At 41.8% G+C, this 22,613-nt stretch overlaps 1 protein-coding gene across 3 annotated transcripts in view; it reads left to right on the top strand.

Moving 5' to 3' along the window:
- Positions 1-14,819, top strand: part of IQGAP2 (IQ motif containing GTPase activating protein 2) — a 295,353-nt gene extending 280,534 nt beyond the window's left edge. For all 3 annotated transcript variants that reach the window (XM_072736972.1, XM_025998283.2, XM_025998284.2), the window contains 6 exons: positions 2,452-2,539; positions 4,598-4,810; positions 7,474-7,634; positions 10,030-10,167; positions 10,985-11,093; positions 13,863-14,819. In XM_072736972.1, the coding sequence (XP_072593073.1) occupies positions 2,452-2,539; positions 4,598-4,810; positions 7,474-7,634; positions 10,030-10,167; positions 10,985-11,093; positions 13,863-13,976 (823 nt within the window). In that variant the 3' untranslated portion in view covers positions 13,977-14,819. The remainder of the gene's footprint in view (positions 1-2,451; positions 2,540-4,597; positions 4,811-7,473; positions 7,635-10,029; positions 10,168-10,984; positions 11,094-13,862) is intronic.
- The last annotated feature ends 7,794 nt before the right edge of the window (positions 14,820-22,613 follow it).

The following is a 22,613-nucleotide window of genomic DNA, read 5'->3' as shown; positions in this document are numbered from 1 at the left end:
TTGTGTCATCAGGGACTGGACTGTTTTCCAAAGGTTCCCCTGAGTGCTCAAGTCCTCTGACTAACCAGGTCCAGTGAGTGGGCTTCAACGGAAGCAGGCTTCTCAAAGTGAGCTTCCTGTGTAAGAATGGAATGTTCCCGTGTTGTACTTACCAAAATAAATTTGACACAAGCCATACAAGTAATTTTAAATTTTCTAGAAATCCCATTTTAAAAAGAAAGGGGTAAAATTAGTTCCAATATATTTTATTTAATCCAATATGTTGAAAATGTCATTTCAATATGTAATTAGTCTTTAACTGTTAATTTTTTCATACTAAACCTTCATAACCTCTTTTATACCTGAACACATCTCAATCTGGACTAGCCATGTTTCAAGCAGTCTGTTGCCACCTGTGGCCACTGGCCCCCATCTTGGGCAGCGCAGCTTTGATGACTGAGTGAATGCTCACCACCTGTCAGACCCTAGTGAAAGGCTTTACATGTGACTCTTCATCCAGACCTTACTAAGGCCTCTGAGAGAGTCCCATTATATAAATGAAAAAACAGACTCATTGAGATTATATCATTTACACAAGTCGACACAATTATTAAGCAACAGGAGCCCAAAATGGATCTTAGGTCTATCTGATCCCAGTGCCCTTAACCGTTAGGCGTACTGCAGGGGGAGATAGTGAGTTCCCTGTCCTGAAACAGGGTGGTACTTGCATGCAAGATGTCTGGGGTGGAACTTTGGCCATGAATTCCACAGGCTTGACATAAAGTAGAATTACAAGAGAAAGACACAGTATAGGCAGTTTGTCCTTGAGCAACTCCGTAACAAACAAACATTTTTGGTCCCTGGCAGGGCATGCTTTAGTAACCCTGGTCATTTTGGTCATCAGTCCCTCTCTAAAGAGATGAGCTGGGAGCTTCCTGGAAAAATATATCATAAGTGGTTCCTAGAATATTATTTCAAATATGAAACCATGACTGTGTTTACATTTTTAAAATCATACAGTCCTTTCATTTCTAGCTATTTGATATGTTAACAGTGATTGGAAAAGGAAGTGGCGTGAGGAGGAAACAAGACCTGGCTCTCTAAGCTACAGCCATCTTAGGAGCAGTGCCTTCTCCTGAACCGCTATATTTAGCTGCGTGTCCACCTCACTCTCGGGGGAAGTGTTCAGACATTCCCAGACAGCCTGTAAATCCCCAGCAGTGAAAGGCCATGGGTCAGAGGAAATGGCTGTGATCATTCTTCTCATACAGACCTGCAGTAAATAAGAAATGACAAAAACAATGTCTACAGATGGTTTATTGGATTTTATCCTATTTTCAAAAATAATATATTTGGAATGAACTCTGAGGGTTTCCTCTGTCAATTGCCCCAATGCTTCAAACCATGAACAATGTTTTATTTTCATTTTCCCATATTCATGCTGTGTGAACATTTCCTGCTATAGATAAGGAAGAAATACATCACCCAGTGATGTCACACAGTCCCTTTGAAAGAAATGATGTTAAATACAACAGGGCAGTAAGAACAGTGAAACGTCAGTCATCGATTAGACCTGTTTATAACTTAAGGCAGCTTCTGTTTATATCTCTGTTTTTTAGAAAGGAAGATTCATCCAATAATAATTTTCCCACTCATGTAAAAATACACAGACTTGACCCTTCTCCTTTTAGGTTGAAATCTTTTCACATTATTACATAACCCGATCTTTGAATAGGAAGGGGTGGCTGATTGCCATGAAGGATACATATGAAAAAGTATTGTGGTTTTAGCACTTCCAGTGGAGTTTCCTAGCTGCTTACATTTTAAGAGCCCTTCTTGTGCCTTCTGCCCCCTTAAGACAAGGATGCAAGCCAGTTGTTAGCTCCTCTACCAGACCTGAGGGTCGAACACCATCCACCTAGTTGCTGTGTCCACTGGCTTCCAAAGCCCCCACTGCCCATCTGGGACTGCTGCTCCCACTGGCCTTCAAACTGTTTCTTGACTTTCTCAGACCAGGAAAAATAACAGTTGGACTGGTTCCGAGAGGCTTAGATGTTATTAGTAAGGTCAGGAAAGTTGGGAGGGTACCAGGTAACATTGCTGTATTCTCTGCAGGAGCACGTCCTATCAGCAGCCCTTGTCCCTCCTGCTCATCAAAAGTAGCCTCAGTTTAAAAAGAAGAAAAAGTATTTAGAGAATGAATCTAATGACATACTTGTCCCCATGTTACCGACAGCATATTCCCACAACATGAAGTATGTAAAACCCGGACTTCGATTGCCAGGCATTCACAAACTTGCAGGAGCCTCCAGCAGATGTGAATTTCCTATAGACTGTTTCACTTTAAGGGATCATCTTTGAAGCTCCACTTTTGCGTGTGTTTGTGCAGCACATATAAAGACACATGGGGGGAAGCCGACTGTTGTGCATAGGACTGCTGTCTGAAAGTCTGTCTCTTCTCAATTTTCTAAGGACCAAAAAGCTAATCATTGATGTGATCCGGAACCAACCAGGGAACACGTTGACAGAAATCTTGGAGACACCAGCAACTACACAACAGGTAATTGGCCTTTGAGTGTAAAATAATAAGTACCATGTATATGAATTAACTTTATTGATCGTCATGTCCAGTGGTTACTATGATCGCACAGTGTAACCGACATGGTTTGGAAGTAAGGAAATTTATCTGTTACTCTGGCCAGCTGGATTCAGTCATAAATATAAAGTCCCTATAATAGGAATGAAATATAAGATGCAGCACCAAATTTATGCTGAATGTAATTTTGTCCTAGACTAGGAAGATAGCTCTGGGTCTTTTAAAGCCTCTGAATGTTTATTATAAAGTTTATCATACAGTCGGTAAGCAAATAAGGCAGTTAAGAGATAGTTCTGGTCAATAGGATGTAAAAAACTACCTTTCACTTGAAACAGGTGTCTTACACATTAAAACTCTTCCAAATGTTTCAGAAGCAAATGTCTTGAGTGCATCAGGTCAGAGCACCATTATCATGGTGTAAGTTACTAAAGGTTCATAACAATCTTGCATTAAAGTTGTTACCAACATCTTTTAAAATGCATCTTGTTTATGTAGTTCATTCTAAATTAATTAACTGCTATTGTTTTAATATCAACAATTGCCACTTGGTTAACGTAAGTTAATAAAATTATATAATTTGGTATATATATAATTCTTAGCAGAGCTACACATAATTTTCCTGAATCATTCTTTAAAAAAAAAAAAGATTTATTTATTTATTTGAGAGAGAATGAAAGAAGAGCATAAGTGAGGAAAGGGACCAAAGCAGAAGGAGAGGGAAAGAGAATCCTCAAGCAAACTGCTGAGCATAGAGCCTAATGTGGAGCTCAATCCCATGATCCTGTGATCGTGAGCTGAATGGAAATCAAGAGTTGGATGCCCCATCCCTGAATCATTCTTCATCTAATTGGTTGCCAAGAAATGATTGTCCATCTTTAATTTTAAAAATATATAGAATGAAACTTCAGGTTATCTGATGTTTGTTACATGTGAATATTTTTAAGCAATGTGAGTGGAATATCCTACTAATTTAGTAAAAGAATTTTAGTCCTTATTGAATATTTAATTTTTCCCCTAATGTAGCATAGTCACTAAGAATGCAGACTTCCAAGACAGTATAGTCCTGTACCTCCTGGCTGTGTAATTCTAGGCACTTAAAAGCATTTCTGTGCCTCAGTTTCCTCAACCACAAAATGGGAATAATAATAGTACTTCATTCACAGCAAGAACAAATGATTTAAAACATGTTAAGTGGGTAGAATAATAACTGGCACATACTAGGTGTTCAATGAGATATTAAGTACTGCAATTACTATTGCTGACCGCTGCCTGGTAACCCCTTCCTTTGTACATGACACTGATCGCTCTGCCATCTAATAACATTTGTATCCTTAGACTTTATATTGTGTCAGCCAGTTGTCTAATAAAATGAAATGGGAAGATCACCAGTCTCCTTTTATTACTGGTTTGGTTGGTTTTTTTTTTTTTTTTTTTTTTTTTCTTAACAACCTGTCCAATTTTCCTCATTCACTGATTTACGAATCATTTATTTGGGAGCTTAGTATGACCTAAAATATCCCTATTCCCTTTGACTCAAAGAAGCCTTGCAGGTTTTTCAGAGTTGGTAGTTTGAGAATTAGTCTCTAATTAAAATAAAGTCTCTACCTTCATGGCTTACCAGTCTCCATAAATATGGCTGATGTGTGAGAGTTCAGTTGGGTTCTGGATGTTCAGCATGTTCTCATTAGCTGTTTTAATAAATAATGTAATTTTAGTTTCATCAACTGAACTATCCAGAAATTACAAAATAATCAGTTGTCCACTGTACTTTCAGTGCACTAAAGTAGCCATCAAGAATTTTGCTCAAAGTAGGCCTGCCACCACTGTTGTATTTCTCAAAAAAGATTAAATAACCCCTTCCCAAAGACCTCCTTCAAAAATCCATGAAGAACATAAGCGGATTCTGGTCGTTGGACTCTGACTCGAGGACTTCTTTTATTTTGACATTAACTTACCTTATACAAGTTACGAACTTGTGAGACTAGGGAATCAGAAGTCAACATCTTGATATTCTCTTTTCAGGAAACAGATCATGCCAAAGATATGGTGAGCCGTGCAATTATAGATTCCCAGGCTCCAGAAGAAATGAAACATAGTCAGTCCATGGTTGAAGATGCACAGCTACCCCTAGAGCAAAAGAAGAGGAAAATCCAGAGGAATCTTCGGACATTGGAACAAACTGGACATGTGTCATCCAAAAATAAATACCAAGACATTCTCAATGAGATTGCCAAGGTTTTTAGAAATACTATTCTTCCTCCTTCTTAGTAGACATTTGCTAATCATTGGTCACATGCTAGGCACTCTCTCAGGTAACATTACAGACTCATAATTGTATTACCATGGTCACTATTAGAGATTTTCAAAGGTTTCAGAGCCATTGATGGCTTTTGATAGAGAAAAATCACAACTTCCCAAGTCATTAAGACATTGGACACATGCCAGAAATAAATGCTCAGGAAATGTAATAGACAAGTTTCATCTATACCTTTTAACAACACCTACTAAGTTTGGGTTTGTTTGTTTGTTTGAAGATTTTATGTTTAGTAATCTCTACACCCATCGTGGGGCTCGAACCTACAACCCGAGATCAAGAGTTGCATGCTCTACCAACTGAGCCAGCCAGGCACCACAATACTTATTGGTTTTAAAAATGATGCCTTTTTGGGGATCCCTGGGTGGCTCAGCAGTTTAGCGCCTGCCTCTGGCCCAGGACGTGATCCTGGAGAACCGGGATGGAGTCTCGCATCAAGCTCCCTGCATGGAGCCTGCTTCTCCCTCTGCCTGTGTCTCTGCCTCTCTTTCTCTCTGTGTCTCTCATGAATAAATAAAATATTTAAAAATAAATAAATTAATTAAAATGATACTTTTTTTTTTTAAGATTTTATTCATCCATTCATGAGAGACACAGAGAGAGAGAGCCAGAAACACAGAGAGAAGCAGGCTCCATGATGGGAGCCCAATGTAGGACTCGATCCCAGGACCATGGGATTATGCCCTGAGCCAAAAGGCAGACGCTCAACCTCTGAGCCATCTAGGCGTCCCAAAAAATGACACTTTCATAAAAGTTCTCTCTTGTTAGTTGGCATTTGGCCCAATTGCTCTTAGGACCTGCCACCAAGATACTAACTCTATGTCCCTGAGAATGTGCCTCTGAGCAGTAAGCCTAAGTTAGGTTAACCCTTGACTTAAAACTTCAAGGGTGCTTTCTGTTTTCTCATACTTTTACAGTTGGGAAACATCCTGAGAAAAGGATCTCAAATTAGTGTGAGGAAACATCACAGGAAATGGCTGAGATCTGTTTGCCAAGGATAAGGAAGTATATATCTGTGTCAAATGGACATTTCATTGTTTTTATCCAAATATGCAAGTTAAAATGGGTCCGGAGGTTAAAGGCAGTTAAGTGATCAGGAAAAAAAAGGAAATGTTCTTACCTTCCTAGTGAAAAACCAACTCCACTTCTTTCTTCCATGGAAAGTTATGGTCACTTCTAGCAGCAGGCTTCTTCCTTCTAGCTTAAGTGACTCAAGGGAAGTCACATTTCTTTCCATAGCTCTGAAGTGGAAAATATTTCTCTTTGGGAATAATTAGTAGAGAAATTAATGCTTTTTCCTTTAAAAAAAAATAATCATGAAGGCATCCTCCAGAAAGATTCTGTTTAGTGAAGAATTTTTACTTATGGGTGTGTGCCTATCTGACTGGATTCCTAGAGGAATGTGTTATAATTTGCCCACATGAGGAAAATCATATTAAACAAGAACTATTTTCTTAAATGAAACATTTTCATGATTTGCCAATTAGAATGACAAATTTTATGTCCATAAGTTTGAATATAGCATAGTTCCTGTCGATTGTGAGCAGCTTGGACAACTTAATGTTCTACGAACTCTATTTAAATCCAAGGAATAGGGAAGCCTGGGTGGCTCAGCAGTTTAGCGCTGCCTTCAGCCCAGGGCGTGATCCTGGAGACCCAGGATCGAGTCCCACGGCAGGCTCCCTGCATGGAGCCTGCTTCTCCCTCTGCCTATGTCTCTGCCCCTCCCTCCCTCTCTCTCTCTCTCTCTCTCTCTCTCTCTCTGTCTCTCATGAATAAAAAAATAAAATCTTTGAAAAAAAAAAGAATGGAACTTAAAAAATATATAGATAGATATATAGATAGATATAGATATCTATCTATATCTATATATCTATATATCTCCAAGGAATAGTTACAAAGGTTAAGTCTTTCCAATCAGTCTTGAGAGCTCAGGTGTTTTTCACAAACCTTGAGAAATATTTCCCAGATTAAAAAGTGCATTTTTTTTTACTTATTTCTAAAATGAATGCATTGATTACATGTGAAGTATTCTTCAAAATGGAATGAAGAAATTGGGAAAGTCTTCCTTATGCCCCTTGTAAAACACTATTTTTTCTTAAATTAATTGTATGATTATGGGCAGCCCGGGTGGCTCAGTGGTTTAGCGCCACCTTCAGCCCAGGGCGTGATCCTGGGGTCCCGGGATCGAGTCCCACATTGGGCTCCCTGCATGGAGCCTGCTTCTCCCTCTGCCTGTGTCTCTGCCTCTCTCTCTGTTTCTCTCATGAGAAATAAAATCTCTCATGAATAAATAAAATCTTTAAAAAATTAATTATATGGTTATTCTAAAAATCCTTCCGTGCTTTTCCATCAAGAAAAAAACAAACCTTAGCAACTCTGTTAAAGTGAAATATGGACTCTTCTAGTCTGAGTAAGCGAGGAAGGGAGGGCACTTTAGTAATCAGAGATTAAGGTCACCAAGGAAAGCTACCAATAGTCACAAACATTGATTTCATAGTCCACATTATTCTTGTCCCACATTAGCAATATCATAAAGTAAACTTCTTAAATCTTGTATCATAGCATTTACTTGTTCTTTTAGGACATTCGAAATCAAAGACTACATCGTAAGCTTCGAAAAGCTGAACTGGCAAAACTTCAGCAGACCCTGAAGGCGCTTAATGAGAAGGCGGCATTTTATGAAGAACAAATTAATTATTATGACACCTACATAAAGACTTGTGTGGACAACTTAAAAAGAAGGTAAGTTAAAATCATATATCCATTTGCTTTATATGGGTGTCAGTTCTTTTACAATCCTGGACAATAGGGCTTGAAGCAAAATTTTGCTTTATTTTACAACCAAAAACTTGAATCTCAATCTCGATTTTGTGATTTGCCGCCGTGACCTAATAAATCAGAAGTCGGGACGCCTGGGTGGCTCAGCCGCTAAGTATCTGCCTTCAGCTCATGATCCCAGTCCTGGGTTCAAGCTCCACATCGGGCTTCCTGCATGTGTGTCTCTCATGAATAAATAAATAAAATCTTAAAAAAAAAAAAGTCAGAAGTCCATTTAGAAACTTTTTAATTGCCTACCAGCTTGGAATTGAAGTAGCCCAATCTGTTGTATTTTAAGCAAGTAGCTTTAACACCTGGGGAAGCACTCTCTTTTTTCCTTTTGTCTTTTTTAGTAATAGGTGTCTTTGAACACTGTGATGGAAAAATTAAAGCTACTCTTGTTTTTTGAATATTTACAATAAACAATATTAGATAACCCCAAGTATTTCCTAATAGCGGGATGCAGCCTCATGATTTAAAATTGCTTAGTGGGGCACCTGGGTGGCTCAGTCAGTTAAGCATCTGACTCTTGATTTCAGCTCAGGTCATGATCTCAAGGTCATGAGATAGAGCCTGCATCCGGCTCTACCTTCAGAGTGTGCTTGAGGTTCTCTCTCTTTCCTCTGCCCCTCACTTACTAACTCCCCCTTACTAACTCCCTCATGCATGCTCTCTCTGTCTCTCAAATAAATTTTAAAGACTTTAAAATTGCCTAGTAGTTTTAAAAAATTATTATTGACATAAATGACAAAATTTGGCGGTTTCCTATTACCCATTAGCATCCATATTACAGATTTTTTATACACAGTGTAGCCACTTTTAATGAGTATTCTTTACTCATAATTGTTCTTACTCCTAGACTAAGGTCAATACTAACTGAATTTTAATTACCCATATAAATATGTAATGCGGTATTTTCATGTAATCCATGTAGTCAAATTGAGAGTAGGAAATGGTGCTATACAGAAAAATCAATTGCATTAATCATAGAAGATTTGATGAAGGAAAATAACCAAATTTAAACCAGATCCATTTGGGCCCCACTAGTTCTGAATTTTAATTCATTTGCTTGCAGCATATAAATTATTTTTTCTCTGTTCCTGGGAGGAAGAAGTTGATCAAGCTAATAATACCCAGTAGAGGGAAAGAAAAAAAAATACCCAGTAGAGGGGATCCCTGGGTGGCTCAGTGGTTTAGCGCCTGCCTTTGGCCCCAGGGCATGATCCTGGAGTCCCAGGACCGAGCCCCACATCCGGTTCCCTGCATGGAGCCTGCTTCTCCCTCTGCCTGTCTCTCTCTCTCTCTCTCTCTCTCTCTCTCTGTCTCTCATGAATAAATAAATAAAATATTTTTAAAAAATACAAAGTAGAAATAAGGTTTTTCGAGGGGGTGGTTACATATTTATTGCAACTACTTGAAGACATTTTATAAGCTCTGCAGTTAGGTGAGCTGGATTTGCATTCTAATTTCCTGTTACATTGTGTGATCTGTGACCCAGCCCAGTGAACTTCTCTGGAACTTCAATTTTCTCATCTTTAAGGTGGCAATAAGAGTACCAGCTTCACCAGCATTGTTATGAGACCTAAATGAAACAATGAGAAAGAATTTATTTATTTCAAAGCAACGTGAGGCAATTTGCAAATTTGCAAACGTGAGGCAATATTCATAAGGTACTTAGAACATTGCTGGCCCGCATAGTATTTATTAAATAAACTAATGAAGTCTTAGTAATACCTTTCCTTAGGAGTATGCAAGCTTGTTTTAATGAATGAAAGCTGCTTGCAGAATGACTTAATATAACCACTTAGTTCGGATGCCTGAGAAAATAGAGTAAAAAATATTAGTCTGGGACGCCAGGGTGGCTCAGTGGTTAAGTGCCTGCCTTCAGCTCAGGGCGTGATTCTGGAGTCTCGCGATCAAGTCCCACATTGGGCTCCCTGTATGGAGCCTGCTTCTCCCTCTGCCTATGTCTCTGCCTCTCTGTGTGTGTGTGTCTCTCATAAATAAATAAATAAATAAATAAATAAATAAATAAATAAATAAATAAATAAATAAATAAAATATTTTTAAAAAAGAAATATATTAGTCTGTCATTCAAACTAAAGTCACTTTGAAAATAGCTTTCTCTTATAACTTCAGCAGTGAGGTTTTATGGTCTAGGGAAAATTGTCACCTACTATCACAAAATAGAAAGTTTCATATTCAGTGCAGTGGGGGCCAAGTGTGGACAATGGTGAACACACTGGGCATGGTTGTTGCACCTCCAGAAACATCTGAGTTTGCCATCATGACAACAGACTGTTTATTCTTATTTTGTCAGAAATGCACGAAGATCAATTAAACTAGATGGAAAAGGAGAACCCAAAGGGGCGAAGAGATCTAAGCCGGTGAGGTACACAGCAGCAAAGCTGCATGAGAAAGGAGTCCTCCTGGGGATAGATGACCTTCAGACCAACCAGTGAGTGTGATTTGGAATCTGCACATAACACAAGTCCCCTCTAATCACTCCCATAAAAATCTGACTCACTTCTCTTTGGTTTCCCGTGGCCTTTGAAGAGAGCTTCATTCGGTCTATCAAGGCTTACCCTTGATTACATATGACGGGGGGAAATACCATGTGTTGTAATCTCTAGTCTTCCCATCAGACCCGAGCATCTGGAGCTGCGGATCATAGGAAGTGCTGAGCAGGTCATTGTGTTTGCCATGGCTAGTCTGGTGCTTTTGGATTTGCCAGCCTCCCCTTTCCCACCAGAAGAACTGAGTCATATCAGTTGGTTGAGCGTCTGACTCTTGATCTCGGCTCAGGTCTTGATCTCAGGGTCGTGAGTGTAGGACCCACACTGGGCTCCACTTTGGGCATGGAGCCTACTTTAAATTAAAATAAGATTAAATTAGCTTCTCAGCAGCATATGTCAATAGTTAATTCTCATTTTTTATGAACCTTCTATTTCCAACTATATTTTATGCTCTTTAAGAACCAGGACCAAAAAAAAAAAAAAGAACAAGGACCATATTTTAATAGCATTTTTTTCGTAAAGTACCTACTTCAGTGCTCTCAGCTACAGTCCCAACAAGAGCTATCAAACCTAGTTTTAGTGAGCAGAGTGAGGAAGGTGTATGATGGGAGGTTTGTGGGGCTTCCTTAGGATGTTCCCAGTGAAACTTTCACTAAGCATGGTTATTAAAAATTCCTTTAACTTGTTTCAGTTTTACACATATATTTGCAATATATTTACACATATATTTGCAATTCCATGTGTTCCTTTTTTCATTAGGTTTAAAAATGTTACTTTTGATATCGTATCTACTGAAGATGTGGGCATCTTTGATGTCAGATCAAAATTCCTTGGTGTTGACATGGAAAAGGTACAGCTCAATATTCAGGTAAGCTGAGATTTCTGCAAAGTGGGGTTGAGTTTTAGAATGTGTGTCATTTGTGCCTCCCCTGGCTTCAACTCTTAGTAACAGTGAGGTTCACCAGAAGACCACTGCAAGTCTTAATTGCCAATATTAGCTTTTTAAGCATTGATTTTTTTAAAGTCTAATTTTTCAAAATATTGGAACTGGAAATGCTTTGAGATGGCAAACCATAGTGTCAGTGTTTCTAAGCCATGTTTCCATTTTGAAGCTTAGAGGGCAAAAATAGTATAAAAGTATTCAGAGCTATTAAGGCTGGAAAGTTTTCTTTTTTTTTTAATTTTTATTTATTTATGATAGTCACACAGAGAGAGAGAGAGAGGCAGAGACATAGGCAGAGGGAGAAGCAGGCTCCATGCACCGGGAGCCCAATATGGGATTCGATCCCGGGTCTCCAGGATCGCGCCCTGGGCCAAAGGCAGGCGCCAAACCGCTGCGCCACCCAGGGATCCCCGGAAAGTTTTCTTTTATTAGAAACTTGGATTTCTTTCTAAGACTACATATGCGCAGGATTGGAACTTTCCTGACCCCATTTCTCCTTCTCTCCCCTTCTTAGAATCATTTTAACATTAATGTATTAAATCTGTTAAATGCGTAGGGGGCACCTGGGTAGCTCAGTCTGTTGAATGGCCAACTCTTGGTTTGGGCTCAGGTCCTAATCCCACGGATCGTGGTATAGAGCTCTGTGCTCAGTGCTGAGTATGCTTCAGATTCTCTCTCCCTCCTGCCCACTTGCACTCACTCTCTGTCTCTCTCTCTCTCTCTAAATAAATAAATACATAAATGAAATCTTAAAAAAAAATCTCTGGGTGCCTGGGTGACTCAGTCAGGCAAGCATCTACCTTTGGCTCAGGTCATGATTCCGGGGTCCTGGGACTGAACCCCATGTTGGGCTCCCTACCCAGGGAGGAGTCTGCTTCTCTCCCTCTGCTCCTCACTCTGCTTATACTTGCTCCCTCTCTGTCAATTAAAGAAATAAAATCTTTTTAAAAAGTTCTCTCCCCCTGCCTGTTTGCACGTGCACTCTCTCCCTCTCTCTTTCCTTCTAAAATGAATAAATCCTTTTTTAAAATATATGTTAAATGCTTAGGATGCTAGGAATGAAAGACATTGTGCAAAATAGTTATCTATAAGTAGAAAAATGGTGTCTGCAGTCTGAATTATTGCCTTTTTCCCAGAAGAACCACATTTAAACCAAATATACTTGAACAGAAACTGACACATCCAGTTTGTGTGTCCAAAAACCACCACAACAACAGAAAATGAAACGTTTATCTACTCCCAACCTCTTCTTAATCCTTAGCTAGAGGTGCTTAAATGAAGTATTTGGGTTTTCCTTTTTCATTAAAGAGATTTTTAAATGGAAATAACACCTATTTATGTGGGTCCCAAATTACTTGTAAAATGGTTCCCAGATATTCTGCATGGATCTACACAAACCATCTTGATGAGCCACCGTCAGTGACAAGTTCTAGCCTCACTGCCTGCTGAACCTGTGCCCGAGAGCCCTGAAATGACTTCCCCTTCCTAGAAGCAGATGCCAATCCCTACTTTTCTATTTAGCATTCCTTGTGGCTTAAAAAGAAAAATTAGAACTAAATGAATAGAATAAGGCCATTGAGATAATGGAGTCAATTAGAGTCCAGAGAGAAAATGAAAGATAATGCGTAATTATGAAAAGTATACATAAGTACACAGTATTGTTTTCTACCTTATTTCGTCACTAAATGTATCCATCTAACAATTTAACTGAAAAGCTTGAATTACCCTATGTACCATTTAGACAAATATGGGAAGAGAAAAGAATGTGCTCCAAGTGATGTGCCTTTGTTAGTCATTCTTCTTTAGAAGTGGCAAAGACATCTCATGTAAATGTCAAGAAGGAAATGACCGGAGGCCAATCAACATCAACCAGACAGATGAATTCTAAGTGACTGGGAGACACCTGTTCAGAGAGGTCTCAGGAACCCCATGGGACTTCCTTTGAACAGTGGTGCAAATATCAAGCTTCATTTGCTCCTTTGTTAGGGATTCAGTCAGTATGCAGTAGGATTAGCTATTCATGCCTTTCCTCTATACACATAATTGATTGTGAACTGTCATTCCTTAGCTGCATACAGGTGGCTAACCATGCCCCAGATTTTTCAAGTCATTAACATATCACCAGGGCTAGCTATGTAATTTGCAGGGCTTGACACAAAATGAAAACATAGTTCCTTATTCAGAATTATTAAGAATTTCAAGATGGTAACAGCAGAGCATTAAACTAAATGCAGGACCCACTGCTCATGTTACCCTGCACAATTTAAATGACCCAGTAGCCAGCCCTGCACCTAATAACTAATAAAGCCAGACTTCTGCCTATACATTGGCCTTTAAACAATTATATTATCCCATGAATTACCAAAGAGGACGAGATGGCCAGGTCTCTAAGTGTGAGACAGGACTGGAGGTAAGTAATCCTCAAGTGAGACAGACCACAATACCATCATCACATGGGAATTTAAAATGCAGATTCTTGGGCCCTGCCCCAGGGCTACCATGTCAAAGCATCCAGTGGGTGACACCTAGCAATCTTGGTTGTAACTACCTGTGGTTTTTAACTGGGTGATTTTGGTGCACACTCCGTAGTTAGGTCAACTGAATCTTATTTTTGTTGACAGATTCTTCTAGAATGTTTTTTGAAATGTGCAAAATGTCAAATGTGAGATTTAATGATGATCTTCCTAATTTCAGGATTTACTTCAGATGCAGTATGAAGGAGTAGCTGTAATGAAAATGTTTGATAAGGTTAAAGTGAATGTGAACCTTCTCATATACCTGCTGAACAAGAAGTTCTATGGAAAGTGAAGTGCCCGCAGAAACTTGATGGGATGGATCTGTATCACCTGGATTAAGGAATGAATCTGTTTAATATTTTTGTTGTTAAACATGATTGAAATCACTGCTTAGAAATGTGTGATTTTTAAAAAAACAAAAACAAAAATGACCAAAACTTCTGAAGAATGTACCCATGTGCCTTTTTGATAATCTGATAGAATGGTGGAGTAACACAAAACAATGAATTCATGTAAACACCTCCACATTATACTGTGGTATAGGTACTCTGATTTAAAACTTTGGACATTGTGTGATCTGTTTTAAAAAGTAGGGAGAAAATAAATTTAGCTGCCTAGAGACAAATCTGTAAACCTATTTTCCTATGAAAAAATTTTAAATGTCCCATTTGAATAATGTAATTCTTCATAGATTTTTTTTTTAATCTATGGAGAAATGGAAACCTAATTATTTTTAATGAATTATTTACACAGATACTTAGTTCTAAGCCCTATCTTCTGGGAGTTACCAATTTTAAAGAACTTTTGTGCAATTCAAAATGAAGTTTTTATAAGTAATTGAAAGTGGTAATACAATAACACTTTCTGTATAAAAGTATATATTTTATGTGATTTATTCCTACTAAATGAAGTGCACTACTGCCTCATTAAAGACTCTTGTTCCCAGAGCCTTTAAGTGACTAAGGAACACCACGGTAGAGATCTTAAGCCCCGCCTCCACCCCTCACAGTTTATTTGAATACTAAATTGTGCCTCTCAATTTTTTGTAATGCAATAAAATCAGTATCTAGATGGTTTTTAAATGTATCCTTTGAAAATTGTTTTATGTAAAATAAATGTTACTGAATTATATTAATTTGGCTTTTTAGTTGTCTTAATAAATCTAAATCTTTTAGTGGGTAGAAGGTTCTTGGTGGGGCTTATCAGAAAAAGAAATAACATGCCTGAAGCTGTGGTGGGTAGAGTGCAGTCAGCTGCTGTGACCAAGAGATCCAAAACCGTGTAGCTGGAACAAGAGGGAAGTTTGTTTTTGTCCAGTTCAGCGGTTCAAAGGTGATGAGCAGGCCCACGGGATTATCGAGGACCCACGCTGGCCATTTGGCCCTGTCCTTATCAGCGATTCCCAGCCACAGGAGAGGGAAAGGAGTCCAGGCCATGCCTTCTGTCTTAAGTCGCTTGTGTCACTTCTGCTTACATCCGACTGGCCCAAACTGAGTCCTGCTGCCGCGGGGCTGGAACGTGCCTACACCCCAGCCAGGTACCCGGTTCAAAGCCAGGTGAGAGGGAGGTGACGCTAGCGAGCCCCGCGGTGATCCCTGGGCCCAAGCTCGCTCGTCGCCAGGCTTTACCTTCCACGGGGCTCACAAAACCCCGAGGAAGAGTAACACGCACATTTGAGACCCACAGAATTTGGAAAGTTCAAATTTTTAAAAGTAGAATCTGCCCCTTCAGTGACTTTCCAGCTGTACATATTTTTAACAAAGAGAAAATGCTTTTTTGTGAAAACGATGCTCAAAACCGTGCTCCCCAGCTTTGCGTGTGGGTGGTGGAGGGAGAGGTTGGGGCGCTCCCCTCGACACAGGCCCGCGGCCTCGCGGGGGCCCACGCCGCTCCGCTCACCTCTGGGTACCCCCGGTCCCGCTGCAGCGAAGTGGTGCCAGGGACAGAGCCCGGGGGCAGTGGGAGGTGGCCCAAATTCCTCCCCTGTGCTCCAGGAAAGACTGTTGGTTGGGCCTGTGTCAGAGGAGCCAAACTGAAGGAAAGACTGTTTGGAGGCAAAAGCTGACCTCCAATAGCATCCCTGGGCCGACTGTGCCTTGCTCGGCGCCTGAGCGACCGGGGATGACTAGACCTTTGCAGCCGCCGACCCTCGAGGAAAGCAGTGATGGCTCCCCGCTGGCCCTGGCAAGGCCCGTGTTGAAGAGCTACCAAGGGCCACCCGACATCTTAAGGCCCGGGAATGAACGAGTGACCCGGAGAAGGGGAGCTGTGAGGAGAAAGGAGGATGGACAAGCAGCAGCGGGGGTGGGGATGGAGAGAGGGTGGCCAGCAAGGCCGGACCCTCGCAGGCGGCACCCCAAGCCAGGGACATGGCCTTATGACCTTATGACCCGAAGCCACCAAGGGCTCCTAACCATTGTAGACGAGGAAAAATACTTTGCCCTCTTTCCTTCTGAGTTCTTGGCTGAGACTCCCTGTAATAAAAAATTAACAAGAAAAAACCCTACAAGTGTAAAATGTGCACTTCGCTTATATGTGGGAAATACCCGGGAAAACAGGAAAACGTGAAACAGCCCAAGCAGCCACCTCACTGTCTTGAGCTAAAGGCAAAAAAAGATGTTGGGGGCAGGGGCGGACGGATGGGGAGGCGCCAGGTGAGAAGAGGACTCGGTGAACCGCCTCGCCTGGGAGAGAAGCCCGGCGAAAAAGAGGAAAATGACTCTTCCTGGTACAGCCTTCCTGTCCAATGTCAATTTCCCGCATAAATGTCAACTGCCGCGACAAAAAGATAGCTTTTATTTTCAGGGCTTCTCCCCGTCAGCACATTCACAAAATAATCACGTCAAAATAATGCGCAGGCCAGAAACGCCTGTCCTGGCGTGGCCCACTCTGCTCCTTCCCCAGCCTCCCCCGGAGCTCATCACTCTCCCTACTCATGGAAGAAGCCATTTTTCTGGCTTTGGAAACACTTACCAATTGAAACTCTACCTTGACTTTTGTACAGCCGGCTCCTTTCTTGTGATGTATGTCTAGTCGTATTTCCAACATACAAAAAGGCCCCCCAGCTGGAAGGTGAGAGTCCACATTCCCGTGAACTCCACTCTTTAGCACCTAGATGTTATAAAGGCAAAAAGAAAGGATGGGTTCTAGGGGTCCCAGGGTGGCTCAGCGGTTTGACGCCTGCCTTGGGCCCAGGGCCTGATCCTGGAGACCTGGGATCGAGTCCCACGTCAGGCTCCCTGCAAGGAGCCTGCTTCTCCCTCTGCCTGTGTCTCTGCCTCTCTCTCTCTCTCTCTCTGTCTCTGTCTCTCATGAATAAAAAAATAAATAATCTTAAAAAAAAAAAAAAAGGATATGTTCTAGTCACCTCCAACAACGGGCAAACCTGCGCATATCTTAATATTCTGGAAGTTTCTGGTGAAAGAAAGAGACCAACTCAACGTAGCCATTGTGTGACATGAAGTTATTGAAAGACCAGAACCATAACGTCTGTGTCAGCGGCTGTGTGTGTGGTGGGGCCGCACTTGGAGGCGCTATTCATGATGTAACTTGTGCCACGTTGGCTGTGGTTAGGTAGGGATTCGCGGAACTCCTCAAGCTGAAGCAGGACTCTGAATGTTGACAGTTGCCTGTATTTGAGGAGATTCCGGTGAGGCCTGATCAGGATGCATCCTGACAATCAGCTTTTGAAAACCTATTGCCTCCGTTACTGAAACCAGGACTCAGTTCACAGGTTAAGACAGAATCCTGGAAAGTCATCCTCTAGGCTCCAGCCGACCGGGCCGTTTCAGCGTCTGCTCTAGTCCCGAGCCTGGCAGTGCCCGCTGGGAGGCTGCTCCCGCGGTGGCTTGAGGAGACGGGCCCGGCCGCCCCACTGGCCCTCGGGAGTCCCAGCCTTGCTGCAGGTTGGCATCGAGGGCGGGCGGCCGTGAGCTCTGACCTCAGGGTAGCAGGGCAGATGCTCTCCACTCGGTACCCAAATGAAATAGCTCCTACAGATGCCTCCCTGGTAAGACGTTGTTTTCGGAGGTGATTGGGAGAGTGTTTCCAGAAGAGGCTGGCATTTGAACGGGTAGGGTAGGCCGGGGGAAGGCCGGCACCTCGGCGGCAGGCAGCATCCAACCTGCTGGGAGCTCAAATACAAAAGAGCCCAAGGAGGCAAATTCTCTCCCTCCCCCTCCCCTTCTGCCCCTCTCGGGCTGCGGCCCCCATCTTCTCCTGGCCGTCCACACTGCCCACTGCCGTCCCTGGTGCTCAGGCCTTGGAGCGCCGCCGTTTACACCAGCAGCACCCCTATTCCTCAGCCCGGCAGCGTCCGACTGGGAGTTGTGCCATCAGCTCCGCACCTCTCCCCCCCCCCCCCCCCCCCCCCCCCCCCCCCCCCCCCCCCCCCCGTTCTCAGGCCTTCAGACCGGGTTCTAGCACCAGCCAGCGGGGGGCAGCTCCAAGAACCTCCCGGCCTTTCTGGCCGTGAGCCATCCCTGTACTGCGTCCCCTCCCTTACATGCGTCTACATGCCAGGCAGATGGCCCGTGTGGCCCTGTCGGGGTGAGATGGAAGAGCGAGGCCAGGAGGCAAAAGTCGTCCAAGAAGGGCAGGTTCCGAGCCGCAGGGGAGGGAGGGAGCGGGAGTCGCGCCCAGGCCGGGGCAGGGGGGGCCACAAAGTTGCGGTGGGGTGGCTGGGGGGCGGTGGCCAGGGCGGGGTTCTGTCAGGGCAAGGGTTCCGGGCTCTGGGCACTAATTGAAATAAATGTTTTAAAAAGATCACCTTATATAACTGGAACAAAAGTTTTTGTAGTTGTTTTCTCTTTAACAGGTACTGAATACGGGGCACCTGGGGGGCTCAGCGGTTGGGCGGCTGCCCTCAGCCCAGGGTGTGATCCTGGGGTCCCAGGATCAAGTCCCGCATCAGGCTCCCTGCGTGGAGCCTGCTTCGCCCTCTGCCTGTGTCTCTGCCTCTCTCTGTGTCTCTCATGAATAAATAAATAAAATCTTAAAAAAAAAAAAAAAACAGGTACTAAATAGGATCTTTTCTTAGCACCTCAACTGCAAGGATGGTCTACCACTCTGTCTATGGTATAATTAGTGGAAATACATTTGTTGATCCATTTTGAGAGATTAATTTTCTTTTTTTTAAAGGTTTTTCTTTTTTAAGATTTTATTTATTTATTTATTCATGAGAGACACAGAGAGAGAGAGAGAGGGGCAGAGACACAGGCAGAGGAAGAAGCAGACTCCACGCAGGGAGCCCGATGCAACACTCGATCCCGGGTCTCCAGGATCACACCCTGGGTGGAAGGTGGCACTAAACCGCTGAGCCACCCGGGCTGCCCTAAAGGTTTATTTATTTTCGAAAGAGCGAGCAAGAGAAAGCATGTGCAACTGAGGGCAGAGCAGAGGGAGAGAACCTCAAGCAGACTCCCCTCTGAGCGCAGAGCCTGTGCTGGGCTCAATCTCAAAACCCATGAAATCACAATTTGGCCAAAACCAAAAGTCTGAAGCTCAACCAACAATGCCACCCAGGTGTCCCCAAGATTAATTTTATTTCTAAACTCAAAATACCAGTGCAGTTTTATAACAACAAAAGGCAGAGATGAGTCTCCTACCCATTAGCTTGTATTTTGATTATGGATGTATTTGATTCAAAAACCAATGTGGAGATAGCCACACAGAATCTGAAGTATCTCACACCTAATTTGAATACAACTTCATATTAGTTCATACGAGACAAATGAGCCCTGCCATCAGCACTATTAGCTTCCAAAAGGAAATTACTAAGTAAGTTCTTGGAATATATCGTTGTCTTTGGAGGGTTTCAGAGGAGTGGTAACCAAAATACCAGCAGCCAGTAGATCATCTAACAGGTTTAAAAGAAACCACTTTCATAACTCCTTGGGATTAAAATTTTCACCATTGTGATGTCACATTTGTTTTAAAACAGTATTAAATACCACAAATACTATAAAAGGGTAACTAATGATTCATACTCTTTGGTGCCAGATAAGTTCAAACACAGAAAATGAAAACAGGAAGTCGGTATCGGATGATTCTACTATGAATGATGCTGCAATTGTTGAGATTTCACTTCTGAGGAGTATCGACATGTTAGGTAACCTCTGGGAATGTCCAGTTACGCAGGGTTTCTACTCTGGGGAACCTACACACACTTGCTCTAAAACTGTCAACAAAAAATAAAAAATAAAAAATAAAAAATAAATAAAACTGTCAACAAAGGGATTTTGGCATGGGTGATACCAAACAAATTATCTTTTTCAAAATCTCTAAGGAGAAGCCCCTGGGTGGCTCAGCAGTTGAGTGTCTGCCTTCAGCTCAGGGCGGGATCCTGGGGTCCCAGGATCGAGTCCACGTCGGGCTCCCTGCATGGAGCCTGCTTCTCCCTCTGCCTGTGTCTCTGCCTCTCTTTCTGTGTCTCTCATGAATAAATAAATAAAACCTTTAAAAGAAAAAAAACAACAACAACAAAAGCTCTAAGGAGCACACAAACATTACGGGAATTTTGTATAGTATGCAGAATAAAACAGAAAACAGAACATTGTCGTCAGACCGTAACATAAAATTAGAAATTAATCACAAAGCCAGTCAAAACTTCCAATCATGTATGGGTTGAAGAAGGATTTGTGACATTGATAAAATATTTTCAGCTGAATTATAAATATGTACATATCAAAAGTTACAAAATGCAGTTCAAGTGTTCATCTGAGGGAAGAGTGAAAATTACACTACGCAATCAGTTCAGAAAGTTAGGAGAATAAGAGTAAATCCAAAGAAAGTAGGAAGAAAGATGTGATAAAAAGCCTATGTAAAAATTATTGAATAATTATTATTGAAACAATATTAATGAAAATAAACAATAAAAGCAACAAAATAAAAAGATGGGCATTGGAAAAATGGTCATTTCCAAATTCTGGCCAGATTAATCAAGAAAAGCAAAGCAGCAGCACCTGGCTGGTTCAGTCAGAAGAGCATGCCACTCTTGATCTCAGGGTTGTGAGTTCAAGCCCTATGTTGGATGTAGAGATTACTTTTCAAAAATTAAAAATCCAAGGGCTCCTGGGTGGCTCAGGGAAGCGTCTGCCTTCGGCTCAGGTCATGATCCCAGGATTCTGGGATGGAGCCCTGTATCAGGCTCCCTGCTCAGCGAGGAGCCTGCTTCTCCCTCTCCCTCTGCCGTTCCCCCTGCCTGTGCTCTCTGGCTCTCCCTCTCTATTAAATAAATAAAATCTTTTTAAAATAATAAAAAAATAAATAAAAATCTTTTAAAAAGAAAATTCAAAAACCAAAATATGTTAGGTGAAAGAAATTGGACAAAGCTTCAAATCAAATAGCATTAGAAGAATAAAATGCTGTATATACATACAAAGGTCTACTATGAAGAGTTTAAAAAAAATTAGATACCACGTACAATCAGGTAAACCTAGGAAAATGAAAACTAGGGAAGTATTCCTAGAGTATGAATCTCGTGTAAATTTTTAGAACATACAAAGCAATACTAATTTTTGGAAATGTAAGAGTACAAAAACATGAATAAGAAAGTTACTCTTCTGGGCAGGAAAAACTGAAATCAGAAAAGGGTACAAAAATGCCATCGAGGGAACCCCGGGTGGCCCAGGGTGTGATCCTGGGGTCGGGGATGGAGTCCTGTGTTGGGCTTCCTGCAGGGAGCCTGCTTCTCCCTCTGCCTGTGTCTCTGCGCCTCTCTCTCTGTGTGTCTCTCACGAATAAATAAAATATTTTTTTAAAAAAACCACGCCATCGGTGTGATATTAGGCTCTGTACTTTGGAATGTTGTGTAATTTAAAGAAGGTCACACGAAGTACCTAAAATCCTGTTCAGTTCATACCTCTCAAAGTAGTTTTCAAGTGTGTCGCTCCCACTCACTCCTGCCCCATCATCTTCACAGTGTTAGAATAACATTTTCTAAACTTTGGCTGGGAGCCCTCAGATATCACCATCACCTGGGGCTGCTTGTCAAAAATGTAGAATCTTGGGGCACCTGGGTGGCTCAGTTGGTAAAGTGGCCACTTTCGGTTCAGGTCATGATCTCAGGGTCCTGGGATGGAGCCCTACATCAGGCTTCCTGCTTGGCAGGGAGTCGCTTCTCCCTCTTTCTCATGCTCTCTCTCTCTCTTTCTTAAGCAAATAAATAGAATCATTTTTAAAATGCAGACTCGGATTTCACAGGTCTGGGATGAGGTTCAGGAATCTGCACTGTGTGTGATAAAAGTTAAAACCACTCTTTCTGAAGGTAGGTTTTCGGTGGCTACTCAATGAGCAATCTGTAACCTACAGAAAACACTAAAGTGGGGAAGAAATGCTTCATTGTGTTCCGCTCTCCAACCTTGTATTTCAGGATGCTTTAATCTAGCTAATATGCACAAAGGATGAAGCATGCATTTCACTAGCCCCCTGTGTATTCTGTTCTAATAACTAAGCAAAAAAAGCGTCCTTTTCAACAAGAATTTTGTAAAATGATCGAAAACATTTTCTACCATTGAAATAGTGACAACTTAAAAGTGTATTCATTGTATTATTCCATTCATATTTTAAGGATGTATATATACACTTGCATGTGGATACGAATTCCTGAATAATGGACAGAAACTTTTAATCTCAGTCATGATGGATAAGTGGTTCTTGGAAGGGGAGGCCAAAGATACTTTTACTTTTCATTTAACATCCTTGAATTGTTTGAATTTTTTGCTACATATATTATTTTTTTAAAGGTTTTATTTATTCATGAGACACAGAGAGAGAGAGAGAGGCAAAGACACAGGCCGAGGGAGAGGCAGGCTCCTGCGGGGAGCCTGACCTGGGACTCGACCCCCGGACCCCAGGATCAGGCCCGGCCAAGGAGGCGCTAAGCCGCGGGCCACCCGGGCGGCCCTAAGGATTACACGCATAGTCTACA

This window comes from Vulpes vulpes, chromosome 14 (assembly GCF_048418805.1).
Source record: "Vulpes vulpes isolate BD-2025 chromosome 14, VulVul3, whole genome shotgun sequence".
Taxonomy (NCBI): domain Eukaryota; kingdom Metazoa; phylum Chordata; class Mammalia; order Carnivora; family Canidae; genus Vulpes; species Vulpes vulpes.
This window is presented reverse-complemented; position numbering and strand designations above follow the sequence as displayed.